Genomic DNA, 25,836 nt, shown 5'->3' on the forward strand with positions numbered 1-25,836 from the left:
GCATTTTGTAGCGACACGAACAAAACGTCACTTTCAAGCAACAGAAAGTTAACTTTATCAGATGGCCGCACGCGGTTTGGGGCGAGTCTTCAATGCCTTTAATGTCGTCGATTATTACTTTATGCCTAAACGCAAGGTGTTTATAACTCCATGGTTTTACCTACAAATCCTCTTGATGCCTAAACGCAAGGTTGTACCTACAAATCCTCTTGAATTTTTATGAGCGGTTCGAAACTGGGTGAGGGGAAGGGAGTGGCTAGCCTTGATCCAGAGAAGTGGTCTAATATAAACAATCCCCTAATTTAATGTAAAAATGCCCCGATTGAATCATTTCCTCCCCTCCGACAGACAGTGGATAGTCCCCCCTGCTCCCCCCCCCCCCCCCGTGCACTCCACTGCCGGAAAAACTTCCAGGCATAGAAAATATATACCAACTTCTTTTTGCTGGTTGTGTCTGCAAAGCAATCATGCAGACACAGAAAACTGACTGTGGGAAAATGACCGATTATTGTTGTTTTTTCGCCTGAAGTATTGGCTAGTACTACGTACGGCACTCAACCAGTTTAATGATTTGAAGATCAGCTTCAAAGTTACACCTGGAATCGGTCAGGTTGAATTTGTTCTACCATAGAGCTATTCGGTAAAAAAAAGCTCCATGGTTCTACACATCTCGCGTTTCAAAGTCCAAAAACCCGTAGACAGTAACTGTTTTAATTCGTCACTTTTTGACTGCTGCTATAAATAAAACACAATAGGTCTTATTTCAGAACCTAGTTGTGCAGTGAAGGAATAATCTAAAATGTCAACTTTCTGAAATAAGGCAGTTTAGTCTGTTGATCTTTCTTGTTAATTATTTTATAGATTCCTGGTTGCATCGAAAAGAGCTAGGTTTGTTTGATGCGGACGGTAATCCTCTCAGGCACCCTAATAACAACTAAATACTCATGCAGGATCAGACAGTATAAACCTATTAGATACAGGGAAAAGCCTTTGTTACTTTCATAAAATGGATCAAGAAGAAATGGGGACTGGCAGACCCAATCTGTTACGTTCCCTAACGGGTAATATAAACCATTTCATAGCATTATGTTACTATGTGTATGTTACACGCTTCAGTATTGGTCACCAATCTTACGTTCTTAGGGAAAATGGATTCGTTCCTCGCGAGCAAATGGAATTCTTTCCCGGACCTACTTTTCGGATCGCCTATTTAACACATATTTGTGAGGTAGGTTCCCTTACCGATGTAATCATTCGCTTTCCAATTGGACGGGTGTGGGGGAGGATAGAGGGATCGCATGTGACGTAGGACTAAATATGTCTAGTAATGTATTTTAGTATTTGAAGTTATGCTTGTTTTTATTATTATTATTATTATCATCATCATCATTATTATTATTATTATTATTTTTATTAGTATTATTATTATTATTATTATTGGGGGGGGGGCTCTTGGTCTTGGTCTAATCTCTTTGACTAATTAAGCTTTAATTGATGTATCTATGTTCCATTTGTTTTTAATTGCGGAACAAATAAGATAATTATTTTTCACCAGGATGGACGGAGGAAAGTTGAAACCTCTCTCAGGCTGAAAAGGAGAGTATAGGAGAGGTGTACTATACAGCGAAATCAGTGTATATGACATGGGTGCAATATGGCCCCCTGGATATTCCTTACTGTTTCAAGGCTACATAATATATCTCAATTCATGACGGATAGTTTGTGGCACCGAAGTCGCGGTCGCGAGGATATGAGGCACCGAAAACGCCGATTCATCACATTCTTTGCAGCGAATAAGATCCTAGTTTCTTCGGTAGAGATCAGTGTGTCGCTTGTCAGTTTCCAAACCCAGTGCCGCCGGTTAAATCACTGCACCAGTGGCAGTTTATACGAAGCCCTACTCCTGTCCCAGTAATATCAGGCGCAGAACTAGACTGGGTTGGGGAAGGGGGCATGGGCGTCAACAGGTGGGGGACGGGGGGGACATGTCCCCCCACTTTCAAAAGTGGAGGGGATATCATATCATTTGTCCCACCCACTTTTCAGAGTAGTTATTAAAAAAAATCACATGCATATGCGCGATTTTCTATTTAAGGTCAAGAAATCTGGACTCCCTGGGCCCCTGCTATCTATCACTTGCACCGTCATTTATCTCCCATTCTCCCAAAATCCTAAATCTGCCCATTTAATTCGTTCGGGGGGGGGGGGGGGAGACCATTCGAAAGTGTATTGAATCTTGCACACATGTTGTTTGTATGGGTTCCAAGGGATTAGGTAAGCCATACAGGTAGATGGTGATGAGTTACTATGTTCATATCACTACCTCCAGTCCCTTGGACTGGCCGGACGAATAGGGGTGTAGGGGTTAAGTAATTAAGGCTACATGTATTCGCCGGATATGGCAGATCTTTCTTGTTGAGTGCCGGCTAGGCGCTACACACGCTCTGCGCGCGGTGCCTTTTTCTGATTATTATTATTAAAGTACCTGGGCACATAACAACTGACGTCTCGCACCTACATGCATGTATTATATATACCACTCCACTCATCCCGGAGGTGACGGCGCCACTTTTTCAATATTTCGTTTGAGATGGACGCTGTGTAATTCGTCTCCCTTGGTGTCAGAACGGCATCTTTCTACCAGTACTTTCTGTCGGAATTTAGTTTTGTGAGACAAAATTTCTCCTCACAGATCTGGTTCTGATGTAACTAAAAACGACTCAGGAAGGCCGTCTCCTGCGATCTAGGGGGTCTTATGTACCCAAAATTTTCTGAAACGCTACGCGCCAACCAATGGTGGCGCTCCGCTTAGATAGTATAGTGTCCCCCTCACTTTCTGAAACCTGCTGACGCCCATGGAAGGGGGAGGAGGTATTCACTCCCTCTTTACCTCATACAAAGATTCAACATTAGTTATTAGCACAACCTTGTGCTTAGATGATAGATCTCCCTCCTTCACCAACCCCAACCGCCACCATTCTGCATATGGTATGCAAGTATCCTTGCTTCTTGAAGTCATTGAGATGGTAACGACATATGATTAAACGTAGCATATGTTGGAAAGCATACGGAAGTAGGAATTGTGAAATATAGAAACGTGTCAAAAGCTTTCACTTCAGTCAGTCCATTTAGTTAAGAACTTTTCCCCTGACTATGGAAAACTCATGCCGATTCACACCACTCGCAACAACCATGAACCGCTGCCTAATCGAGGGCGACATTGCAAAACAGTTTGTAAGCTAGTGTCCTTCGGAAAGCACGTTGTAAGTATAACGATCATATACATGTATACGGTATCGAACAGCAGCCGTTATATGCATGGTAATACAATAGTACATGTTTGTAATCGAAGTATGTTATCCAGGTAAAGCTGTTTGACACGCGGATCAATAGTATCTGCAGTTTATACTTCATTGAACACAGAGCTGTACATAAGTTTCATGTAAGCGGAAATTGAATATTACATTGACTGGCATCAGCAAATGGTGAACTCAGAAAAGTCACGATCGTAAAAATGGGGAAAAAAGGCACTAATCCTAAGCAGAGCCGGAGATCGGGCGGCTTGAAGCGTCAAGTGCAAGATCAAGATCGTGGCTTCGGAAATCCAATGTATTTGGGACGCCGATTGTTGCATTTTGTAATATTCTGTTACTATTTGTTTATAAATATCTATGATCTTGGCTACGAAGCCGTACTTTTACGCGACCGTGGTCTGGTTCCGCCCGAACAGGTGAAGTTTTTCCCAGGGATTTTGTTCCGTTCCGCATACATGACACATATTAATCAGGTAAGTCGACCCCACGAAGGAAGCACATAATATATATATATATCACACATGTATTCCACAGGCATGATCAACTGGATGGTTTTGAACTTCTGATATAAAATAGGCTCATCTCACTGTGTCGTTGGTTTCGCATTACTTAATTCTCCCGCCTGAACACTCTCGACCCCTCCCCCCTTTTTTTTAAATAACAATTAACTATCAAGCACTGTACACTTAAGGCCTACATTCAAGCTTTCAGAAGAATATGTTATCACTAAGTAAAAGTCAGTATAAAGTATCATCTTATCAAACAGTTTCTATTCAAGTGTGGTTTGAAAGAAAAAAATCGACCAATTTATAGCCGCCCAAGAAAACTACACATAACATATGGTCATTGTTCTGGTACACTCTGAAGTCTTACCCCTAGTCCCAAGTTACCCTGGGGGAGGGGTGGAGGCTGCAACATCGATCGTGATTATGAGGGTCACGAAGGTCAGTATTACGATGCCTTGCATATCACGGATATCGTAAAGTGGCAATTGCAAGTAGCCTACCCGACCAAAGTAGAGCGTGGCCTTGCAAACAAAACAACTTCAATGATCTACTCTTCTCCATCCGAGGTGCCTTTTGAGGGTGTGACCTTGCGTTTATCGGTGCTAAAGGTCGAATTAATTAAGTACGGTCATTTAGAAGGGTAGTACTCGAGCCTACACGGATATGGCAAGCCATGTGGGACAAACACTGCATAATATATCAGCGTATTAATCGTAATTTATACGCGTATTAATTAATTGGAATATATACGCGTATATATTATTAGCCAATCATATGGCCCAAATATATCCGCGTATTAATTCGAATATATACACGTATTAATTCGAATATATACACGTATTAATTCGAATATATATACACGTATTAAATAGAATACATATGGGGATTAAATCCAATATATGCACGGATTAATTAGAATATACACGAAAACACATTTCCGCCCTTGCTGTGTACATATACCAACGATAAATGTTTTGGCGGGCTCGCGAGATCGCTTCATAAAGTGAAACTTTACACATGTATAACACATATATATATATTCGAATTAATACGCGTATGTATTCGAGGAACGTATATATTATAGGAACTGTTATGCCTAATGTTATCAGTCAAATAACAAGACCGTATAACTCTCTAATATCTCAATGTAGCCAATGTTCACAGTTATGTAATAGACGCATTTTATATCCGCAGGCTACACAAGCGTTTTGAGTATACATGTGTAGGGTACTTAATCGGGTTAACTAAATATGTAGTTTGAACCCTTCGAATTTCCTCGATTCATTTGATTTTAAATTACAGTGAAACCAACACAAAGTACCATATGGGTTCGAATGATCGAGATGATAACCTTTTCGAACTTTGCGCAGCACTTCTCCAGAAATAGATTAAAAGGAACAGGTTCGCAAAAATATATCCAACTTTAAAAATAAATGATAAATAAATGAATGAATGAATGAATGAATGAATGAATGAATGAATGAATGAATGTATGAATGAATGAATGAACGAACGGACGGACGGACGGACGGACGGACGGACGGACGGACGGACGGACGGACGGACGGACGGACGGACGGACGGACGGACGGACGGACGGACGGACGGACGGAGGGATAGAGGAAGGTACGGACTGACGGGCAGCGGCGGGCGGGCGTATGGAAAGCCATTCTAACATTTAATCGGGAATAAAAAACTGAAGACACAAACACTCAGACCCGATTACAATGCTTAAAGTGCTTGTCCAAAGCATTCTTAAACCCATTGACACTATTTGCAAGTACAACTTTCTCAGGCAAACTATTCCACTCATTCACAACCCTATTAGAAAAAAGTTATGCCGAATATTAATCCTACATTCCTACTATGCGACTTTTGAAGTTTAAGACAATGACCTCTAGTACAACTACTGTTTGCAAACATGAAAAAGTCGGTAAAGGATAAATTGTCGAAACCATACACAATCTTGAAAACCTGGATCAAGTCCCCACGTAACCTCCTAAGCTCCAGTGTGGTGAGATTCAACAGTTGTAACCGCCTATAATAAGGAACCCTCTTTAAGGAACTAATCATCCTAGTAGCCCTCCTCTGGACCTTTTCAAGTACTTCTTAATCCTTAGCAAAATAAGGGTTCCAAGCCTGCACAGCATATTCCAGATGAGGCCTAACCAACTGCTTATAAAGCCTAACTACGATGTCCTCTTTCAGAAAACTGAAGTTCCTCTTGATCATACCTAAATCCCTATTACCTCTTTTAGCAGCTTCAAGACAATGTTTTTGTGATTGAAGCCTGTTTGGTATTAGAAATTTACTTTATGAAATTTATCATATAATTGACTAACACTTCTATCGCTACTGTTTGATTGATCCAGCAACGTCACAATGGAGAACATCCCATAGTGGGTGGGTTTGAAATAGTACTCAAGCCCATGCACGCACAACTGACTCGGATTCTTTTTCACATTATAATTAATCACGTATAAAATTGAATCTTGAATATTTAAATATGTCTTACATTCACTTGTTGAAAAGAAAGTTGAATAGTCAAGCTAAATAACTTGACCACGCCATGGGATTTGAACTGAACAAATACGTTGATGTTTGTTTGTTATTCCTATACTGAATAATGGTCACCACTTTAGCATATACCACGAACTGCAAGATGTGTCACATTCTGGAGCTTCCTGAGCAAGATCATAATTTACCTTGATTGAGGGCTCTCGACTAGGTATAAATGTTTGGATCAAACAGGCTGTGAGAAGGAACCAATTCATGAGTTTTGTTTACAGTTGCATCCAGGCGCGCGGTTAATATGTGTGTATATAGAGCATGCGCAATGGGATGCATTGTAACGATCTCAGTGATAACTTACCATTGATAAATAAATTGCTATACCCTGTAATTAGGAAAGTAATATACGAAGAGTCAATAATTAATCGTTTATACAAATATATGTTGTGTAAAAGTAAGTGGGCCTGACGTACGTTTCGATCCTTGCAGGATCATCCTCAAATATATATTGCGATTATATTTTCTGATGTCTTGTCTTTTCTTTCCTTGGTTTTGTCTTCTCATATCGGGAGTTCCCCTCGATTGGGGTCCCTGCATGGGCCTGTTTATCCATCTAACCTACTCGTAAACCCGGCCCTATAGTCAAATTTATATACAAATCTACTCCTGGTCATATCAGAAGAGGATAGGGAATGGTACAGCTTTGACGTGACCCCATTCCTCCTTCCCAACCCTTTCCCCTTAACCCCCCTCCCCTCCCCCTCCCCTCCCCCTCCCCTTCCACCCTTAGTAACGCCACCGCGATATATGTCAACGATATCTCCTTAACTGTTACTATGGAAACGGTCGTGCCGTTATCGTTGAACTATAAGTGGTTAACTTCTCCTACTATTAAAATCTGAATGTGACTTTGCTTATACTATGCGTAAACAAAACCGAGAACAAATGATGACATTTGACCTCTTGAACAATGTATTCGCAGCGATTAAAATTGACAAGAGCCACTAGTTATATTTACACTAGTTAAACGCCTGTGTTAACCCATCTGTTAAAGCCTGTATATACATACTGAAGTCGTAATACATGGGAACGCTATGCAGCTACGTATTTGTATCTGTTGTATGACGTTTTCAGGTTGTTCTCGTAGAAACAGCCAGAAACATCGATGCCACGTTGTGTTGTGAGCTGCAAGTCATCCGTTTTGCCTTGTAGGATATTTGGTACCGTACTGTTGTCGAAGATTGCGCAATCGGGGTCATAGTTCAACACATGCAACTCGGACCTTTTTGACCTTCGTTTTCATCTTAAAGTAATGTATTAATGTGTTACTCGGCGTAGGTTTACATTTACCTGCTTACATATAAATCCCTTTGGAGTTATTTTTGGGATTTTTGTCGACGCCTATTTGACACACTCCAATGGACTGAGAGAAGTTCACCTCTCCACTTGATTTGTGAGTGACTTCGCAGCCATAAATATTGAAGTCTTCACAATATCTTGCAACCTATTCAGCAAGTAACCATTTTTCCAGGTACTGTGTTTTCTTTTAAATCCGGGAACTTTTTGTCAAAAATCAAAACCATGCAAAGACGAGAAGAAGCGGTAACTATCGACTTGGATGAATCCATACCGTCCAAGGCCGGTACCGCCGATATCAATGGCCATATACCGCGGTCTGGCAATCACAGATTAACAGCATGGAAAGTACTGCTGGGGTTAACACGGTTCGTGTTTCACATCGCGGCTTTCAGTTTCTATTTAAGAGCGATATGGGTGGACTGGACACATTACTCACCGGTATTAATCGATTACGAACTCGTCAACGAGCAGATCCTCGTCTTTTTTCAAGGATCGATATTTTACAAAGTCTGTTATATTTCAAATATCTGTGAGGTAAGTATATAGATCGTCACTGCATGAATCTATGTTAAGTAATAACATTTACAAGGGAAATTCCCAAATCTAGACATCCCATGTAAACAAAGTTTCGTTGTCACGTGGTCCATGTGCATACTTTGTGTTTTGTCGATGGTGCATACGTATCTGCTCTATTGCAGTTTTATGGTTTGATGTGATCAAATTAAGGTCCTTATCTACCCTCACCTGCCCCCCCCCCCCATCCCACCCACACACGCACAACCCCTCACCCTCCTGATATCGATGTGGTTATGAAGAATGCCCCAAAGTCTATATAGAATGCAATTCATTATTGTAATTAGTTTGTTGTTATTCATACATCTTCTTTCAACCATATGCTGAAAAATGTTATCTCTGCTTTCTTAAATTATAGTCTACTGTCACCCACGTATACACCACACACAACACCTGAGCCTCCTTTACCTCTTTGATGCAGATACCTATACTAGGTCCACGTCAGTGGTGTCGCCAGACATTTTAACCTGGGAGGGGGCACAGCCCGCACAGGGAGGGCTCATCAATAAATTAGGGCGGCATAATGTTTATTTGTGAATGCCGTCCTGGGGGAGTGGTCTAATGGGAGGGTGCTTCCCCCTCCCCTTTGAGAAAGGTTGATGAATCAAGGGTATTAAGGGTCCTTAGATGCAATCTGGTGCTATATTTTGCAACTTTAATTAACTTTAATTAAGTTCAAGAATATTAGTCTGTCCGATATTTATGTTTTTAATTGAGGCGGATAAAAAAGTTATACAAAATATTGAAATTAACCCTATTGCTGATAATATTTTTTAAATAAGAGTGTTGAAAATTGTAATTGAAATTCATGCACGGTAGTAGTGAAGTTTAAGTACTAGCGATTCACGCCGGGGCCTCTATAGGGAGAAAACAACTGGTTATTGTGACGGTCGGTGGAAAGAAGTTTTACTGAGGAACATAAAACGTTTCGCTCTTTGTAAACAAGTTTTTGTTTGAGTATTTTTTTAACACTACAAATCGCATCTGTGGCACCTGGGGGGGGGGCACGATTTTTGTTTGGGAGGGCACGTGGCCACTCCTCTTTGAGAAATGTTGGTAGAATCATAAAATGGAGGTTGCTTGGATACAAAATGGTGCTATTTTTTTGGGCAACTTTTGAAACAATTTTCTACTTCTAAAGTTGTACCGCACATAATATGGTTTTTACACTAGACATATTTTATTGTAATGTTCTGTCTGCCAATGGGGAGGGTAGCCCACTGAGGGAGGGGACGGGTTAAAACCCCCCCAAAAGTATACGTTGGAAGTTGCGCCCGTGGTATAGCCTCTTCCTCACATGACGAGGGATTGTGTTGTAGTGTGCATATGTACATATGATTTCATTCACGTCAAGTTAACAGTTTGTATGTTTTTTAATATATCTTGCTACGAAATGTCAAGTTTAATATATGACGGTGACGAAGAGGTTGTTGCTGTTGTTATATGATGTTGTTGGTTCGCTTATAATGCATGTATATAACACCAGACTAGGAATGGACTACAAGCGAATTGAAACTGGTTTATTTCAGTCATGTTTGCTATCATATGAGTTTCTCTGGATATCGGAGAGATTCGATGGTTTTTTAAGATAAAATCTTTGGTTTGACTTGTATCGCCACACACTTATGATACCAGAGTTCCAAAGGCCAAGGGTACCGCCTGCACGCTCCCTGTAACAAGACAATCGAAAACCCAAGAATTTTTAACCCGAATAGACTGGTCTTTGGTCCTTTCATGAAGTCAATCATTCGTCGAAGATAATTCCACACCGCGGCATTTGTAAATCCAGTTATGTCTGTATCGTCACGTCCTAATGAATAACTATGTAGAGTTTTATGTAGGCCTATGTTGCACATATTACTTCGGTCCAGTAAGCCTACAGGGGGCCTAAGCTATATTCGCTAAATTTACTGAAGTTTTCAACTTCTCATGTGCATGAGTGAACAAACTTAAACTCTTCTATACCTGTTTACATTGTCCATAATGAAAAACAGCCGCGGAAAGGAAAAAGTGAACACCGGTTTACACCGTCACGGACATATCGCGATATTCATTTGGTATGTGTTCGTAATTACTATCGATTGGATATACTTTACACCGCGATTAATGTTATTTTCTGACGAAAGAAAACACTTTTTGGAGTTCTTCCACTTTTACCTTTGTAATTTGGCGTTTTTAACCAGCATAAATACGGTAAGAAAGAGACTGTTCTTAACATCGTTAAATTTTGTGTATTGGTCGCATGCTTTTGCACACGTGCGTACGTAAGGAGGGAGAGGGGGGTTAGAGGGGTGACATAACACAAAGTGGGGGAATCTTGGGGATACTTTTGGCACTCAGTCGGTGGAACCTAAGGACCACTCTTCCATTATCTCGTCAAAACGTCAATTTTTTGAGGTTTGTCACGTTACCATCTCGTCAACTCGTCAATTTGCAGATAATTGTCGTTTTGTCAAGTTGGTAACTCGTCAATGCAATGTCCTTTCTACGCTTCCGTACCATACTGTTAGATCAGGGACTAGTGATTCGGCTTTGATCGCTGAAACAGTACGTTGTCTGCAGTCTGCATTCTAAAAGTTATCCTAATCCTACCGTATTGTCAGTTATATTCAGAGTGTGAATCTTCATATTATTAATGTTGATTTCTGAAGAAAAAAAGACATAAAATACAATTGGTTGAACGTAGTTTGAAATTCTCGGCGTATGTACAACTACTTTTTTCACTAACGTTAGAATCCTCCCAGACACAATGGCAGCTACCTCTGTCACTGCTACCATCTTTCATTTTGGACTTGTCTGGTATTATTTTTACACATATTACCATTATACCATTACTTTTGAACCATCTCTTCGACAATTTCGTCCAGATACATATGGTGGTTTGTGGAAGTTCCTAACCTTCTGGGGATTGGTAAGACATCCTTCATGTAGTAATTGTTAAGAAGCATGTTGTAGATCGTATCACAAGCGCATGCTACACTCGTTACTTCGTTAACGTGCGTTGCTCAGTATACAGCATACGGAAGTGTTCTTCGATGATCTGGGAATGCCGTTGTTTCTTGCTTTGCTTGTTACTTCGTTATCGATATTTTTTGACACCTGGTTGTTATAGGAACTTCATTGTATCTTCATATTAATTTAAAAAAAAAACTATTGGCAAATTGTTGAGGTCTATTTTGTCCTGTGCGAGTCGAGTCGAGACGAGTCGAGGTGGCTTGTTAGCCTTGTATTGTAGCCTAACGGTATTTTAATCTGCCCAGGCCTAGACTAGAACTAAAAGTTAGGCCCAAGTAAGATAACTTAGCACTGCCAATGTTAGCAATTTAAGTCTGTAAAGACGTTACAAACGTGTTATGGATAACGTGATCACGAACGTAACGCAAAGATTGGACTAGGCTAAGCCTAGCAAGAACTCAGATTTTGTTTATATATTTGTATATCCTAGGCTTAGTATTATTACAATGCTTACCAGTCAAAACGTCCCTTTACCAAGACGTCCCTGTACCAAAACGTCCCCGCTTTTGGTCAAATCGTCCCCGTTGGTCAAAACGTCCCGTAAGTCAAAGCGTCCCCATCTAAGACATTCATTCACAGTTGTTAATATATATTAATTTTAAGTTATTATTTGGCTATGTTATCGGCATGCAAGTTGGATTACAGGCCCAAAATAAATCATGAAGGACTATATATCATTTAGGGCAGGGACAGGAAAGGGGGCTGGGGCTTTAGCCGTAGTCCCCCTTCTAGACCATCAAAAAATACCAACTCGTGTTTAGAAAAAATCCTTTTACCCTACAGCCCTCTTGCATTCCCTTTTCTTGTATCTTACTGTACCTCAGAAAATTATACTCAAAAATGTTTCCGCCCTCATACCCAGCACTTCCCACTCCTAAAAACTGTGTTTTCAACCTAAACTATACTTATCCTTACTCTTTGATTTGAACTAAAAACATCCACACTTGCATTCCAACTGATTATAAAAGCGGGGACGTTTTGACTGCGGAGACGTTTTGGTAAAAAGCGGGGACGTTTTTGGTCTTAAAAAAGCGTGAACGTTTTGGTAAAGGGACGTTTTGACTGGATACCATTACAATACTAGTTGTTATGTCGTGAGTCTGTCGTGTATATAATATGGGCTACAGTACATTAAACTAGGCTAGGCCTGGTAACTCTCGGATTAACACTCGGATTAACACTCAGATTAACACTCGGATTACTTGTACTTACTAAGTATGGATGCACTAGTTTATTTGTAATGTCTGGTAGCATGATGGTGTGTATATAAGCTACGATTTTCAAAAAAATCAATTTCACCAAAAATTTGTAGTTAATAGTGACCAACGTGTCGAGACAATGAATAAAACCTACTATATTATTTCTAAAATAAGCATTCAGTATCATGCAGGACAGTGAGCAACAAGTTATCTTGAATACTTAACAGTAAAAATGTTGCAGAATGGAACTAATGCATAGTGGTACACATGTACATCAGTGTTTGACACAATCCCTCACTGGCTTGTGGACACCTCCCCAAACATGCTGAGTCATCGGTGCATAGTACCGCTTACAGTTATATTATATAAAAGACATGACCAGTTAATTTCTCAAAAGATCTCAAATTGAGAACATAATTGATTTGTACCCTGTTCAAGTCAAAATCATTAATTATAAGCACTTGGATTGGCTCAAATGAGACCATCATTTGCTACGCTTAGTACATGATTTATTCTACCTTTGATTCCTGCATCTATAGATCTGTTACGGTTGCATGACCTACCAACAAATCATTGCTACCATTGCAACAATTCCTGCCTGGTTTTCGTCCTGTGTGTTTGCTCTTTTGCTGATAAAGTTGAGATTATTTGTAAACCTTGATATGTACTTTATCTTGAGTTGTTTACTTTGTATTCACATGGAGAGAGGTGTATGTCTGTTTTTAAGATATATGCCATTGCTGTGTATACGATGGCAGCCATTTTATCTTCAATATTAAACTTAGCCACTCAGTACAGTATCCTAGCTATAGCTACAGTACATGTACATTTTGTGTAGAGTATATGACCCTGTTAAACATACATGTACAGTTTATCTGTTTTTACATTAAACTGACTTCACAAATCCACTACCATCTTTGCTTTCTGGAGATAAAGAGGTTTAATTCTGTTTTTCCTGTGGTCGTGGTGTGAGATTTTTGAATGGTAAATTTCTGATTTAATACAGTACTTCAGTTGCTTTGTATCCTGATTTGATCTGTGGCTTGGATCTCGTCTGGTGATTCTGGTCTGGTCTGGTTAACCTCTTCGTCAGTCATTTTGGATAAAAAAACAGTTCAACAAGACATTTCAATATGGCTTCTGCCTCGTCTTTTATATTAACTTTGTTACATTTGGCGATATCGTACCATTATACCATGACCTACTGGATATACATAACGGATACGAAACAGCGATTGCTCGCCGTGCGACCGTATACCTACGGCGGGGAATACAAATTTTTCACAATATGGTGTCTGGTAAGAATCAGAGAAAACAAACAGCTACTGTTTAAGCTGACTTAAGTGATAAGTCAGAATTTTGGTATTAAAGAGTAACCATCTCCTATTCAATTTGGTCAGTTAATATTTAAAGATATGTTGTTTATAAATATTTTTGATATTCCTGAAACTAACAGTAGTAATTTTGTTCACAGAACATATCACCCCAGTGGTTAAATTTGATATATGTTTGATCGGATTGTTTTAAATATCAAATGTATATGAAAATTTGCCAAATTTACAATCTAAAACTACAGTACATTCTCTGCTGTATAAACTTGCAGTTTAACTTACTGGTTACAGTGTGTTTTCCTCAGCCTGAAAATATCAAAATACAAGTGATAAGAAAGTTAAATGATAAGTGAAAAGTAATTATTTCTTTAATTTATGAAGAGTAAGATTACCTTTAGATGCAGGGGGGCTTTTTTGAACATATTTCTGAGCTTATTTTTCATCGGCTTACGACACAGGTTTTGTAACTGTAAAAAAAGACAGAAAAGTAATCAATGTTTGAGGTATGGCACAGAAAAGGCACAAAAGGCATCAGTGAATCAGAAACAGGTCGACTGTTAGGTACCACAATTGCTAACCAGAAATCCATGATTGTAGTACAACAGGTCAGACAGACCTTCTCTGCATTTCCCAAAGGAAGTATCACGTTTGTGATATGAGAAAAATAAGTTCATTCTTACTTCTTTTTCCATTTTGTTATTTTTATTTCTCCAGATTTTGCAGTTAGTATATTTCTTCTGGTCTTGCATAACTGACATGGTATCGGCGTCTGCACCACATAGCTCAGCAGGAAGGGCAACTGTAGCTTTCAGAGATTGGTTCCTGGCCGCAATAGTCTTCCCCATTGGTTCTGTAAGTCTTTAACTATTTGTATTTCTCTGGTAGACTTTAAGGCTGGACTTAGAAAATGGAAGTGGGGAGGCTTGGAGGAGGTGGGGGTGGGGGGGGAGAGGAATGTGGGATGGCAGGTATGAAAGAGAATAAAAGGGTGAGAATAACAAAAAGGGTAAAACATATATCAGAAAGATTACTTGCCTTGAGAAGCAAACTATGCAGTATAGTGTATACAGGAATCCTTATGTAGTAGGACTGGACGTTGTACGTACAAATGTTGTTCTCACAAAAATTGCGCAAGTTCCGGGCAGTTCTGTTTAAATGGCTTGGAGGGGATGGGGTGGGGGGGAGAGGGGTGTGGGATGGAAGAAGGAGGGTAAGAAAGAGAATAAGAGGGTGAGAATAACAAAAAGGGTAAAACATCTATCAGAAAGATTACTTGCCTTGTCGAGAAACAAAATATACAGTATGGTGTATACAGGAATCCTCATGTAGTAGGACTGGACGTTGTACGTACAAATGTTGTTCTCACAAAAATTGTGCAAGTTCTGGGCATTTCTGTTTTACATATTAATCCATTCATTGTTTCTCTGTGTTTTTCCTTTCTCAACAGTTGGTCGTTATAACCTTTTGGGCGATTTATGGTATGAACAGGGAGCTCATCTTTCCGGCGGCACTTGACGAATTCTTTCCAGCCTGGTTAAATCATGCTTTGGTAAGTCATGCAGTATTTCTATGAGGGAATCTAAAGGCACCAGTTCAAGAAATGTCTAATGTTTAGATCATGTAACTTCAAGAATCTTGTTGATGCTATCGACCAGCCTCTCACCCGATTCTATCAAGATATGAAATTATTGACATTTTGTGAATTTTATCGGGGAACGTACAAAGCCCAACTATTGATATCAGTGAAGAACAAGACTTCAAAAATGCTTTTGTAATTCTTTGGGCACTTTGCCGTATGCAGGCTTGCTAAGAATCTTATCAGGGTTAATTTTGAACTGTACCAGACAAAGAGACAATTGACAGCCAGTTGAGTTCCTTTTTGGTGGATCTTTTTCCACCTTAGCCTTAGGGAAGTACCGCCTTGCTTCACTCCATACCCTGTATCTTCCTTAACCTGGGCTGCACTCACCCCCTGAGGGTGCAAGGCAGGGCTCCATGGGTGCAGATTTATAGACATAAACAACAAATTTATGCACAAAACAATAATAGACAGCAGGTGAAGTTTTTGCAAAATTATGTTTCCATCGGTTAGGGATGTGCAAGTAGTAGAAAAGATAAAAAAAATCCTGCCCTACAAACACCCAGGGCAAGAGCTTTCAATATTTGTCAATGTTTTTGCTATTTGGACAATCTCAGAATATCCTTCATAATTTTCTAAAATAGATAAACAATGTCTCTTTGTTGTTCCTTAAGTGATTGTTCCCTTATGTTTTCTCTTTCATTTCACAGCATACCTTTGTTCTCCCGTTGCTTCTTATCGATATGTTGCTGGTGAAACATAAATATCCTTCTCGGATAAGTGGAATCCTCGGTGCTGTAGGCTTTGCTCTTTGTTATCTAGTATGGTAAGTGTATATGTCTGTCAAAGGGATATCCTGCTGGCTGTAGTCCATCGTTTTTACCAAATTTGTTGGAAAATTTCCCTTTTTTCTGTATATATACATAATCTCATAGTAATTTGGATGGAGAAGTTACAAATTTGCAATTGTTTGTGAGTGTATATGGCAACAAATGTGAATTATGTCAGAATGGCAATTGAGCTGAAAGTATTGTCTTTTTTATTTTTTATTTATCCAGACCAGAGGAAAAAAGTATTTTTACACACAAAAAGTTGCATTGTGACAAAATTCTAAGTACAAAGACCATGGACAGCTAAGCAATCATTCCAAATGTATCACATTACAAGGGTGAATCAACAAGAACATTTATTGGAAAGTAAAGCTTTTTTAAACAAAAAACCCTGCCTTGATGACATCACAGACCAATAGATCACTAGAGGAACAGAGGGTGTGGCTATAGAGATAGTTGGTCTTGATGTAAGGGGGTAGAGAGTGGACCAAGTGGTTTGGTTGTTGTGCCCAGGCTCAATCAGGAGTGACTTTTCTTTAAAAGCATCTAGTTGTCTTCTTCAAATGAACTTTACGTCTTGAGAAATTAATAATTCTGTATGATTTTAAAAATTTGTCTACGATGTACTTTAGTATCATAGTCTTATTCACATATTAAACAACAGGTCATTAATGTGTAAGCATGCAGGCATGTTTGTCATTCATTATTTCGAGTGAAACTTGACTAGTCGAGCTAATGTATTTTAGTATTGCATAAATGCTTTATACTCATAGATGGCCGCTTCAGTCAACTTTAGGAAGCCCATCAGAATTATTCTAAAAGTAAAAAAAAATAAAATAAAAATTGGTAAAACCTTCAAGCATTGACAATATCATTTGGAGGGTGCAGATACATCCCAACAAGACATAAGTTATCTGACATTTCTTGATTCCTTCACAGAGTGTTCCCTTCTCTAATTTCTGTCTGTTTTTTCCATTTCTTCAGGATTCTATACCTGGGCTTTGCTAAAGACATCTGGGTCTACCCCTTCTTAAAAGTCCTAGAAGGCCCCTACTTTATTCTCTTTTTTGCCGTTATGACTGTGGTGCTCATCATCTTCTACATCATTGGGGAGAAACTCAGCAGTGTTCTAGGAGGTAAGCTCAAATGAAGGAAAATTATCACCAGTAAACACACATGGACAGTCTTACTACCAAATACACATGTACATTCTCACCTTCAAATAAACATGAACAGTCTCACAATCAAATACACAACAATAGTCTCACGATCAAAATCACATGGACACATTTCACTGTCCTGTATGTTAGACTAAGTAGTCCAGTCACTTTCATTGATGAACCTTAGTTGTCTAGACGGTCGTAAGTGTTATAGAAATACAGTCTGGTCTAATAGCAGTGTTTTGAGCCATTACCAGTGATACTAGTGACTACAGCCGTTGAGTCACTAGCTATACACCAACTATTTGAAGTAGCTTCACTGTTGAAATTGTGCGTTCTGTTGTAACTCATGATCACTGTTTCTTGCATCGTAGAGTAGTCAACCAGTGTTTTTATGGTGAATGCTGATTGATACCACCAGCAAGAAAAATAAAAGAGAAAAAAAAATACCAGGAATTTGTAATTTAACACGTTAATAACCCTTACAAATTGAACAATCCATGAAAGTATTGTGAGAGCTAAGATGGAAGCAATGTTCTTGAATGTGTGGAAGATTTTTAATAATTAAATTAACTTATCAATGGTAACGTTGGTTAGTAGTACACTTTTGTCTGCTGGTTGTGTCTGCAGTGGAATGTTTTACATATCATGCTAAATACAGTGCATAAAACTCTAAATACATTATAGTTCTGTGGCATTCTCGTCATTTAATAACAGGTGTTGATTTTCGGTGGAGGAAGTCGTGATACCACATGTCCATTGGTAGATTAAAGTATTAAGTTAAAAGTGGAACCAATGGTACAGAAACATAAAATCAAAGGGTGTGATGGTTCAAATGGACAACATTGGTGAAATGCCCTCCATTGAAATAAATGAAAATTGAAATTTCATGTATCCCAGGCCCTACTTATGCTGTCTCTGATATTATAACCACACCTTGATTATAGCTAATTTATACTTTGTGATTGTAAAAAATCTACAATCGACATTTTGGGCACTTATTTGTCGGTTCTTAGACCCGCAATCGGAGTTAAAAGCAAGGCACAAAAGTACCTCAATAGCAGTTTTATGTAAAGTGAATCACTTGGTATTCGCAGAGATTGAGTGTCACAATTGATTATTTTATAAACTTATTACACAAAGACTAACCATTTGTTGAGTACAATGCAACTGAATGTATGGTGTAAGCCTCTGTACCTTTTGGTGATCTAGTTTGGAATTTAAGACGGTATATTATGGTTTGATATACTCGTTTGCAGAATCTTGCAAAAACTGAAAAGATAAACACTCCTTAACATAAATTTATTTCTATCTTCATCTATTTCAGGTTCTGAGAAGAAAGTTAGCACAGCGAAATTTGACTAGATGTATTTTGTACTGGAACCGAAGTTGGATAATTTTTATCCAAAAATGAACCACCGTTTTTAGTGAAGGCATCCTGAGCCATACAGCCTTCTCATATGCAGTACCATTTCCATATCTTACACTAATATTGCTGTCATGTGGACTGTTAATTATGCCTGTGTTAATTGGTCATTAAATGTAGTCATAATTTTTCCATTCAATTCACTTGGCGATTTCTTAATTGTAGTCTTCAGTTCAACAGAACCTATGTTTTGTTTTTTCTTTACTTCCCACTCCTGCACCTTCCTCCTTCCCCTCCTCCCCCTCTTAGCACCAAGTGTTTTATGAATATGACTGGAATTGGCCAAATTAAACATTCCGTCCTAGTTAGTTTTTGTCACAAAACACTGTTGGGCAGATTGTGATAATGGTTCCCATCACTCCTTGCCTCCTCCCAACTCTTTGGGACAAAACACCTCCCCCAACCCACCTGTGGTAAAACTACATGAATGCTCAATGAGTCAACTTACAGTCTCATGCACCTGTGGTATCTGTAAAAAGGAATTTTAAAGTTTAATATTCCTTTTAATACTTCAATCCTGCTCAGAAAGTCTTTTAGCTCTAGTAAAGTACTGTGTGGTATGGAAACGTTATCCTGTGTGGTATGGAAACGTTATCCTGTGTGTTATGGAAATGTTATCCTGTGTGGTATGGAAACATTATCCTGTGTGGTACGGAAACATTATCCTGTGTGGTATGCTAACGTTATCCTGTGTGAAAACGTTATCCTGTGTGGTATGGAAATGTTAAGATGCCATCAAACTGTCAAGACCAAAATATTGATAAAATTGATCATTTAATAAATCTTGTGAAATTATTATCTTGCTGCAAAATGATGAATTGTAGCAAAATAACCTTAACATTTTGATGGTGCCTTAATGTTTCTGTAGTGTGGTGAAAGCCAGAAGCATGAATAATTATTACTATTCTGGGTAATTTTCTCTTCTTTGTATTACAATATCTTATATAAAAAAGAATCCCTTTTTCCTTTGCAGTAAAAGTAGAAGTGAAATGACCAATGACAGATTCAAATCATGTTCTTGTGTATTTCCTCTATTGAAGGACAACAATTTGAACTTTTAAATTTAGCAATTTGTTTTTTCCCTAAATACTATTTTTCTCAGTTTCATTTTTTGTTTTAAGCTCTGAATAGTGAGAGTGCAAAGAGCGTGTGTTGTTGAGTATTGGATCACAGTCAGGCTACTAGTTAGCTCGTCCAAGGGCAAGTTTGTATGCATATGTATATGTATGCACTTGTGTGTATATGTCTATGGACATTTCCTGTTTACATCCATTAAAGGGGTGGTCAGCTCATACTCCCAGCAGGCCCGGTGAGAAGAATTGGTCGGCGGTTATACAGCTATGGATTGGGGAGACATGGAAAGATAAATGAATTCTAATTTTCATGCTATACTTAAGGAACTTTTGAAGACTTCCAGGTAATATAAATGCCCCTAGGGCCCAATCTGGCCCCTGGATGTAAATATTTTGCAAAATAAATATGGTTTTACTATCAGTTGTTGTTCAAGGGAGGAACAAAAATATTAGAGATTTGTTAGTTTCTCTTTGGTGATATTATGATCAGGGATTATTTTAGTCAACTCACGGCCCATTTACACTCAACGTTTTTCTTCTTTCTTTCTGGGTAGGGAAGAATTTCAGGGGTGGCAGGTGTAAAGGTCTGTGCTGAACACCTAGAGATTGAATTATTAAACCTTTGTTCTTTAATATTTGAAGTATGTAGATTAATGATTAGAAAAATTCAATAAATATAATCAATACTGTCATGATAACAATTCTATTTTGTACCTTTAATGCCTTTCATAATGAATAATTTTGCAGGATTGAGGAAAAGTTCATGCGACATGCAAATATAAAATTATTAAAAAAGAATATATTTGACTCTTTCTTGTTTTTCGGCAAGTTTTCCTGTTGAGTTACTTGCAGAGATTAAAAAGTGTAGTTTTTATTTTCTATTTACTTTGTTTCCAAAATCATGTTATTTTCCTGATGAAGTGATAGGAATTAGCAGACCTCTCTAATTTGCTTCATCTTTATGGCTCCAAAAACTAGCAAGCTAAAAATTGCTAAACGTGTTAAGAGCTACTTTCCCCGATGCTCTTGAACCAAAGAGTCAGACTTGCTCGCATGATTTCCTATGAGTTGGCACGTTTGCTGAAGATGTGGCACTTTTCATTAAACACTCTCCCTGTGAGAGGGGGGTGGGGTCTAGTTTTGTACAATTATGGGTACTTAGAGGCAACACATTGCTACATGAAAATATCTGTAGTCCCTTGGGAGCTAACGTCTGACTATGGCGACATGTTAATAAATAAATCCCTGAAAATTAAGGTTAATTACTAGCAAAATTACAAATCTCAGGGAATAAATATATACATCATAATATTCTTGTAAATAATGTTTGCATGTTAGTCATGAAATACAAATCACTACAAGGTGGAGGGTAAAATAGACTTTCCTAATGGTATACTAAAATAAGAGTGCAAATTCCCCAACTGATGTAGGTAGGGGTATGAGGTAAATCAAGGACTTTATAAAGGAGGGGTTAGTTCCGGGGTCATTACGCGGGGGGGGGGGGGGAACATCCGTAGCAGTGGTCAAATTCTTCCTTGGCTGAAAGTAATTATTGTCATTGTCCCAACTGAGCCATTCCCCCTGACTAATGATGGGAAGTGGCCCCACTTCCCATCACTTTCCCGGGGGGGGGCAAAGAGGAGGGGTTGACCCCTTGCCTCCCAATTCAAATGGCCACTCAGAAATGTTCACAAAAAGCACAAGCTATTGATCATCATAAGGAAAGAAAAAATCAAACAAACAAGAGAACAGATTGAAATGCTTCATTTTTGCTGTAACTTTTAAAGCATTGTTCCTTGTTAGTATACATTTGAACCCCAGCAATTTGAGATCCCTTATGTAAGGCTCTATGTGGTGTTGTAGTCTCATGAAATGCTCCTTTAAAAAAGATCAACTTTTCAAAGCACACGCTGTCGGTGAATATAAAACATTGTTGCCATGTTTAATGGCTCATGTCAGTTTCATAGCTTTGAAAGGCCCTCATGTAAGGCACTATGTGATGCTATGGTCTCATTAAAGGGTGTGAAGACTCACACAAAAAGAAACGTCTAATGCCGGTAATTTGACCTAGTTTCGAATGAGGTGTAACAGAAGTGTAAGACACCACCATTGATCCCAGAAAATACACAGCTTGCTACCATCAATAATTAACTTTATCAGATGGCCGCACGCGGTTAGGGACAAGTCTTCAATGCCTTTAAACAAATGGATACGCATTCATGAATAAGAACGTCTCGAGTTCTTTCTGGAAAGTTGACACATGTGGGATTGTTTTCAGATGTAAGGGGAGACTGTTCCAGAGCTGTGGAGCTGATCTAGCAAAGCAACGTTCCCCATAGGTGAAAGCTATGGTCTCGTTACATGCTTCTTTAATGAATATCAACCATTCAAGAACTCCATCTTAATGAATTCTCAAGACCACTGTTCTATCGCTTCTTTCTTCAGTGTTCAACAATAAAAGCAAGTTTTATTCGGATCTCCATCAAGGAACTTATATCATCTCTTCCCTAAGTCACCAAATGCTTCAATCAAAGTATCTTCCTTATTATCAACAAAATTCTGGAGAATAAAGTGGGTCTGTTCACTCTCTGGTAGATTGCATTTTCCATTCCAATATCCTTCCTTCATTCTGTGACTCTGCAGGAAAGAAAGAGATTCTATATGACAAGAACAAAATAATAATTTAAGAACCCAAGATGTCACTGGAAAATTTGTCTTGTCACATGGATAGGATGTTATTTCCCTTAAATATTGCATTTATATCTGTGATACCTCAACAAGCAACTTAAGGTCCCCCCAGATGACCCAACCGAGTTCTGAGATAGGAGGGGCAAGGCACAGACCAATCTTCAGTCTTGTTGAAATTGTTGCCTGTCTAACCAATGCACCCACATGTAAATATAATAATAAAAATGATAATAAAATAATGAAAATGATTGCTGTGAAAATTACTGGAGGGAACACGGCACCCCTACCCATCTCCTCCAACAACCCCTCCTCTCCCACTCCACTACACCATTGCCTGGTAATATTACCAGCAATATGTACATTTCTGACGAAGTGCTTCATAGTATGCATTCAGAATGTTTTGGGGTTTTGTATATTTTTTTGAGACCTGAAAATGCTAACAGCTGTTAATGAAAGTAGAGCCAAGTATACTGACCATATCTACATCCCGGTACCATGTTGAACCACAATGTCCATTACAAATAGCGCATGATCTGATCATTGAAAAACCACCACATTCACGACATTGACTTGACCACTGGCCGTTAAACCAAGAGCTGCCACATCTAGAGATTATAAATGGAGAAACAGAAACATTAACGGTACTTCTTTGATAATCCATTAGTCTAGAAGGGTGCACTAGTAATAAACAATAATAATAAAAATAATACTTATATAGCGCGTTCATCAGCAACGCTGCTCGAAGCGCAATACAGGAATTGAAACAATTAATATACAGGAAACATTCAAAAACAAATAGTAGAAAAGTATCGCCTCAAAGGTTTACACCATAAAACCTATAATAGGATAGAAAAATACATTAAAGCTATGGTGATACAAAAATACTGTACAGTTCAAACATCAAAGGCAATTCTAAAATAATATATTTTCAGCGATGTTTTAAAACTGGCAAGGCTTGCGCAGGTACATACTGAATTCGGCAAGGCATTCCATAGCTTGGGCGCACATACTGAAAATGCCTTGTCCCCAGTGTTTGTCTTTGTTCTCCTTTCTTGAAGCAAAAGTAACCCCGAAACCTGTTCACTATCCCTCGTCTTCCAAGCAATGAATATATACAAATGATATATGCAAGTGAATATTCAAAATGAGAGGACTAGACATAAGTTGGTTTTCACTTGGGATCAGCATACACTGATCTCATGCAAAAAAATTAAAGTATTACAATTTTGAAATATTTAATATTTCAGCAGAAAAAGCTAACAAACTGGGAGTTTCAGTCCAGCTCCAACCATCTCCCTGGAAAGTAAAACTTACGATGAACATCTTTGGTGCCATTCTTTATATTCTTTGCTTTTCTGAAGGTCTGATACGGCCGATTTTGTATAGACTCTCTTCTGTGTTTCAAATGCCTCTTGTGATATTTGTTCAGCAAATTGTCCTAGTAATGGAATGAACAAAATGTGAAAATGTAGTGTACAATATTCTTATGTGGTATGAAGTTTCAAGTAAAGATAACAGATGAAAAGCTAAATCAAAGTAACATACGAACTTAGGTTCTGAAATGGCTGAAACATTATGAAACATAAGGTAAGAAGAATAATTGAGCCAAACCCAAGTTGTGGCACAAGAAATATAATGAAAAACTTAACTCTGGAAGAAATCTAGTGACAACTAGGATACTAAAATTAGTCTACACATCAAGAATGATTTAGATAATTCCACAGATGGAATAAAACAAATGTTTCTTGATATTCCTTAGAGTTAAATAAATGCAATGCTCAATTAGAAGAGTTGTCTCCTCGAAGAGCATCGTGGTCAAAATAGCTATTAAAGGCAATTGACTTGCGACCTAAAGAATGCAGGTTTGTGTCCTGGCCACATCATTTACCTAGTTGTGTCCATGGGCAAGGCACTTAGATCTCCATTGCCTCTCTTTACCCAGGTGTATTAATGGGATCTACGAGGTAACTTGTAAATAAAGTTGGGTGCGTTGGTTTGTGGCTGCAACCTATTGGGAGTCCTCCAAGGGACCAATCATGTGGCGCAATCTATTGCCCCGCAGTTGTTTGAATTGTGCGCATTTGGGTGTGGCAGGTTACCAATAACCAGGGATTAATAACTGTTGCAAAAGTCGTGTGAGAAAGCCTTGCCATGATACAAGACTGTAAACCTTGAAACTTCAACTGTTAAATTTATGTTACAACAGTTATAATTTAAATACCACAAATTTTCATCAAGATTCTTACTTGGTATCGTGTTAAAATCCTCTTCTTCTGAATTGCCTTCAAACATCTTGCCTGGGAGCTGGAACAAATTCCTAAAATAAAATATGAAAGGAAATACTTAATTAATCATCTCAAAGAAAAAAATCAGTTCTTAAGAATCAGACACAAGTCACAAAAATAAGGTCATATTGTACAAATTCCTATACATTAAATATGCCTTCAAGTTGGCATGACAACCTAAAGATTTCAAATGGCTATACTGATCAACAAAAAACTGAAATAAAAAGAAACTGTGTCTGAGAAGACAGTACACATGTTCTTGTGAAACTGATTGGAGTTGATCATGATAGGTAAAAATGTACTGCATAACAACATAATTGACGTAAAGACCACATTCTCAGCCCACTCACCTTATATTTTGAAAGTGACCGTGACAACGTTATGTCTATAGCTAGCACTATAGTTACAATCCTGAAATTAGACAGGGCATAGTCGTATTTTGCCAAAATATGACAGAGATGCGAATTTTGATGTCATAAATCGAAAGTAAAGAACGTCCTCGAGGTAGAAATAAAACTTTCAAGGCCTAAGTTCATTTTTAAAGTGAAACTCTTGCACCATAGACAAACTATTAGTATTGCTATAGTTCTAGTAGCATTCACAATAATCTGAAGAAAATTACGCAAACACTTCCGGGTTTACTTCGTGGTGATAACATGGATATTTCTCGATATAAATTGCTTTTATACGTACATGCATTTAAGGAAATACAAAATCTAAGCAATGGGTAGGCTAGTTCCTTACCTCTTCCTGATACCAGTCAATAAAAACACATTTATCACGCCGTGGTGTAAATTTTACTTTGTCTCTGTTTTGTTGATGTAAACATTGGTCATCGTACGCGTACTGGACACGCCCACAATTGCGAAATCATAAGCTGGTTAAATCAGTCAGAAAACGTTGGAAATGACCTTACTGAATGAGTCAGTTAGTGGAAGGTCGTATTCACGTTGTGTACAAATAAACCATACCGGCAATGCGTGTTCT

At 38.5% G+C, this 25,836-nt stretch overlaps 2 protein-coding genes across 8 annotated transcripts; one reads left to right on the forward strand and one right to left on the reverse strand.

The window, feature by feature from the left end:
* Window positions 1–963: 963 nt before the first annotated feature.
* LOC139984388 (androgen-induced gene 1 protein-like) lies at window positions 964–20,674 on the forward strand. 6 transcript variants are annotated; one of them, XM_071998290.1, is made up of 7 exons: window positions 11,215–11,365; window positions 13,484–13,775; window positions 14,523–14,660; window positions 15,256–15,357; window positions 16,098–16,213; window positions 17,202–17,353; window positions 18,705–20,674. In XM_071998290.1, the coding sequence occupies exons 2-7, from the start codon at window positions 13,611–13,613 to the stop codon at window positions 18,740–18,742; spliced, it is 711 nt and encodes a 236-aa protein (XP_071854391.1). In that variant the 5' UTR covers window positions 11,215–11,365; window positions 13,484–13,610; the 3' UTR covers window positions 18,743–20,674. The 6 variants fall into 6 exon arrangements, with proteins under 6 accessions (XP_071854390.1, XP_071854389.1, XP_071854388.1 ...); XM_071998289.1 differs by lacking the exons at window positions 11,215–11,365; window positions 13,484–13,775 and adding an exon at window positions 964–1,228; XM_071998288.1 differs by lacking the exons at window positions 11,215–11,365; window positions 13,484–13,775 and adding an exon at window positions 3,343–3,787.
* Window positions 19,024–25,726, reverse strand: LOC139984391 (uncharacterized). Of its 2 annotated transcripts, none has more exons than XM_071998295.1 (5): window positions 25,594–25,726; window positions 24,811–24,881; window positions 23,879–24,002; window positions 23,040–23,169; window positions 19,024–22,513 (listed from the first exon to the last, which is right to left on the reverse strand). In XM_071998295.1, the coding sequence occupies exons 2-5, from the start codon at window positions 24,854–24,856 to the stop codon at window positions 22,373–22,375; spliced, it is 441 nt and encodes a 146-aa protein (XP_071854396.1). In that variant the 5' UTR covers window positions 24,857–24,881; window positions 25,594–25,726; the 3' UTR covers window positions 19,024–22,372. The 2 variants fall into 2 exon arrangements, with proteins under 2 accessions (XP_071854396.1, XP_071854397.1); XM_071998296.1 differs by lacking the exon at window positions 25,594–25,726 and adding an exon at window positions 25,200–25,531.
* Between the last annotated feature and the right edge of the window lie 110 nt (window positions 25,727–25,836).

Source organism: Apostichopus japonicus, chromosome 17 (assembly GCF_037975245.1).
Source record: "Apostichopus japonicus isolate 1M-3 chromosome 17, ASM3797524v1, whole genome shotgun sequence".
Taxonomy (NCBI): domain Eukaryota; kingdom Metazoa; phylum Echinodermata; class Holothuroidea; order Aspidochirotida; family Stichopodidae; genus Apostichopus; species Apostichopus japonicus.

What these genes read in the sequence shown, in the direction of transcription:
- LOC139984388 (XM_071998287.1), top strand. Translation starts at nt 7,913, where the DNA reads ATGCAAAGACGAGAAGAAGCGGTAACTATCGACTTGGATGAATCCATA. An exon ending in TAGTCTTCCCCATTGGTTCT is followed by an intron (nt 14,661 to 15,255) that starts GTAAGTCTTTAA and finishes CTTTCTCAACAG; the next exon opens with TTGGTCGTTATAACCTTTTG. An exon ending in ACTCAGCAGTGTTCTAGGAG is followed by an intron (nt 17,354 to 18,704) that starts GTAAGCTCAAAT and finishes CATCTATTTCAG; the next exon opens with GTTCTGAGAAGAAAGTTAGC.
- LOC139984391 (XM_071998295.1), bottom strand. Translation starts at nt 24,856, where the DNA reads ATGTTTGAAGGCAATTCAGAAGAAGAGGATTTTAACACGATACCAA. An exon ending in GGATTTTAACACGATACCAA is followed by an intron (nt 24,003 to 24,810) that starts GTAAGAATCTTG and finishes TTCCATTACTAG; the next exon opens with GACAATTTGCTGAACAAATA. An exon ending in GGTACCGGGATGTAGATATG is followed by an intron (nt 22,514 to 23,039) that starts GTCAGTATACTT and finishes TCTTTCCTGCAG; the next exon opens with AGTCACAGAATGAAGGAAGG.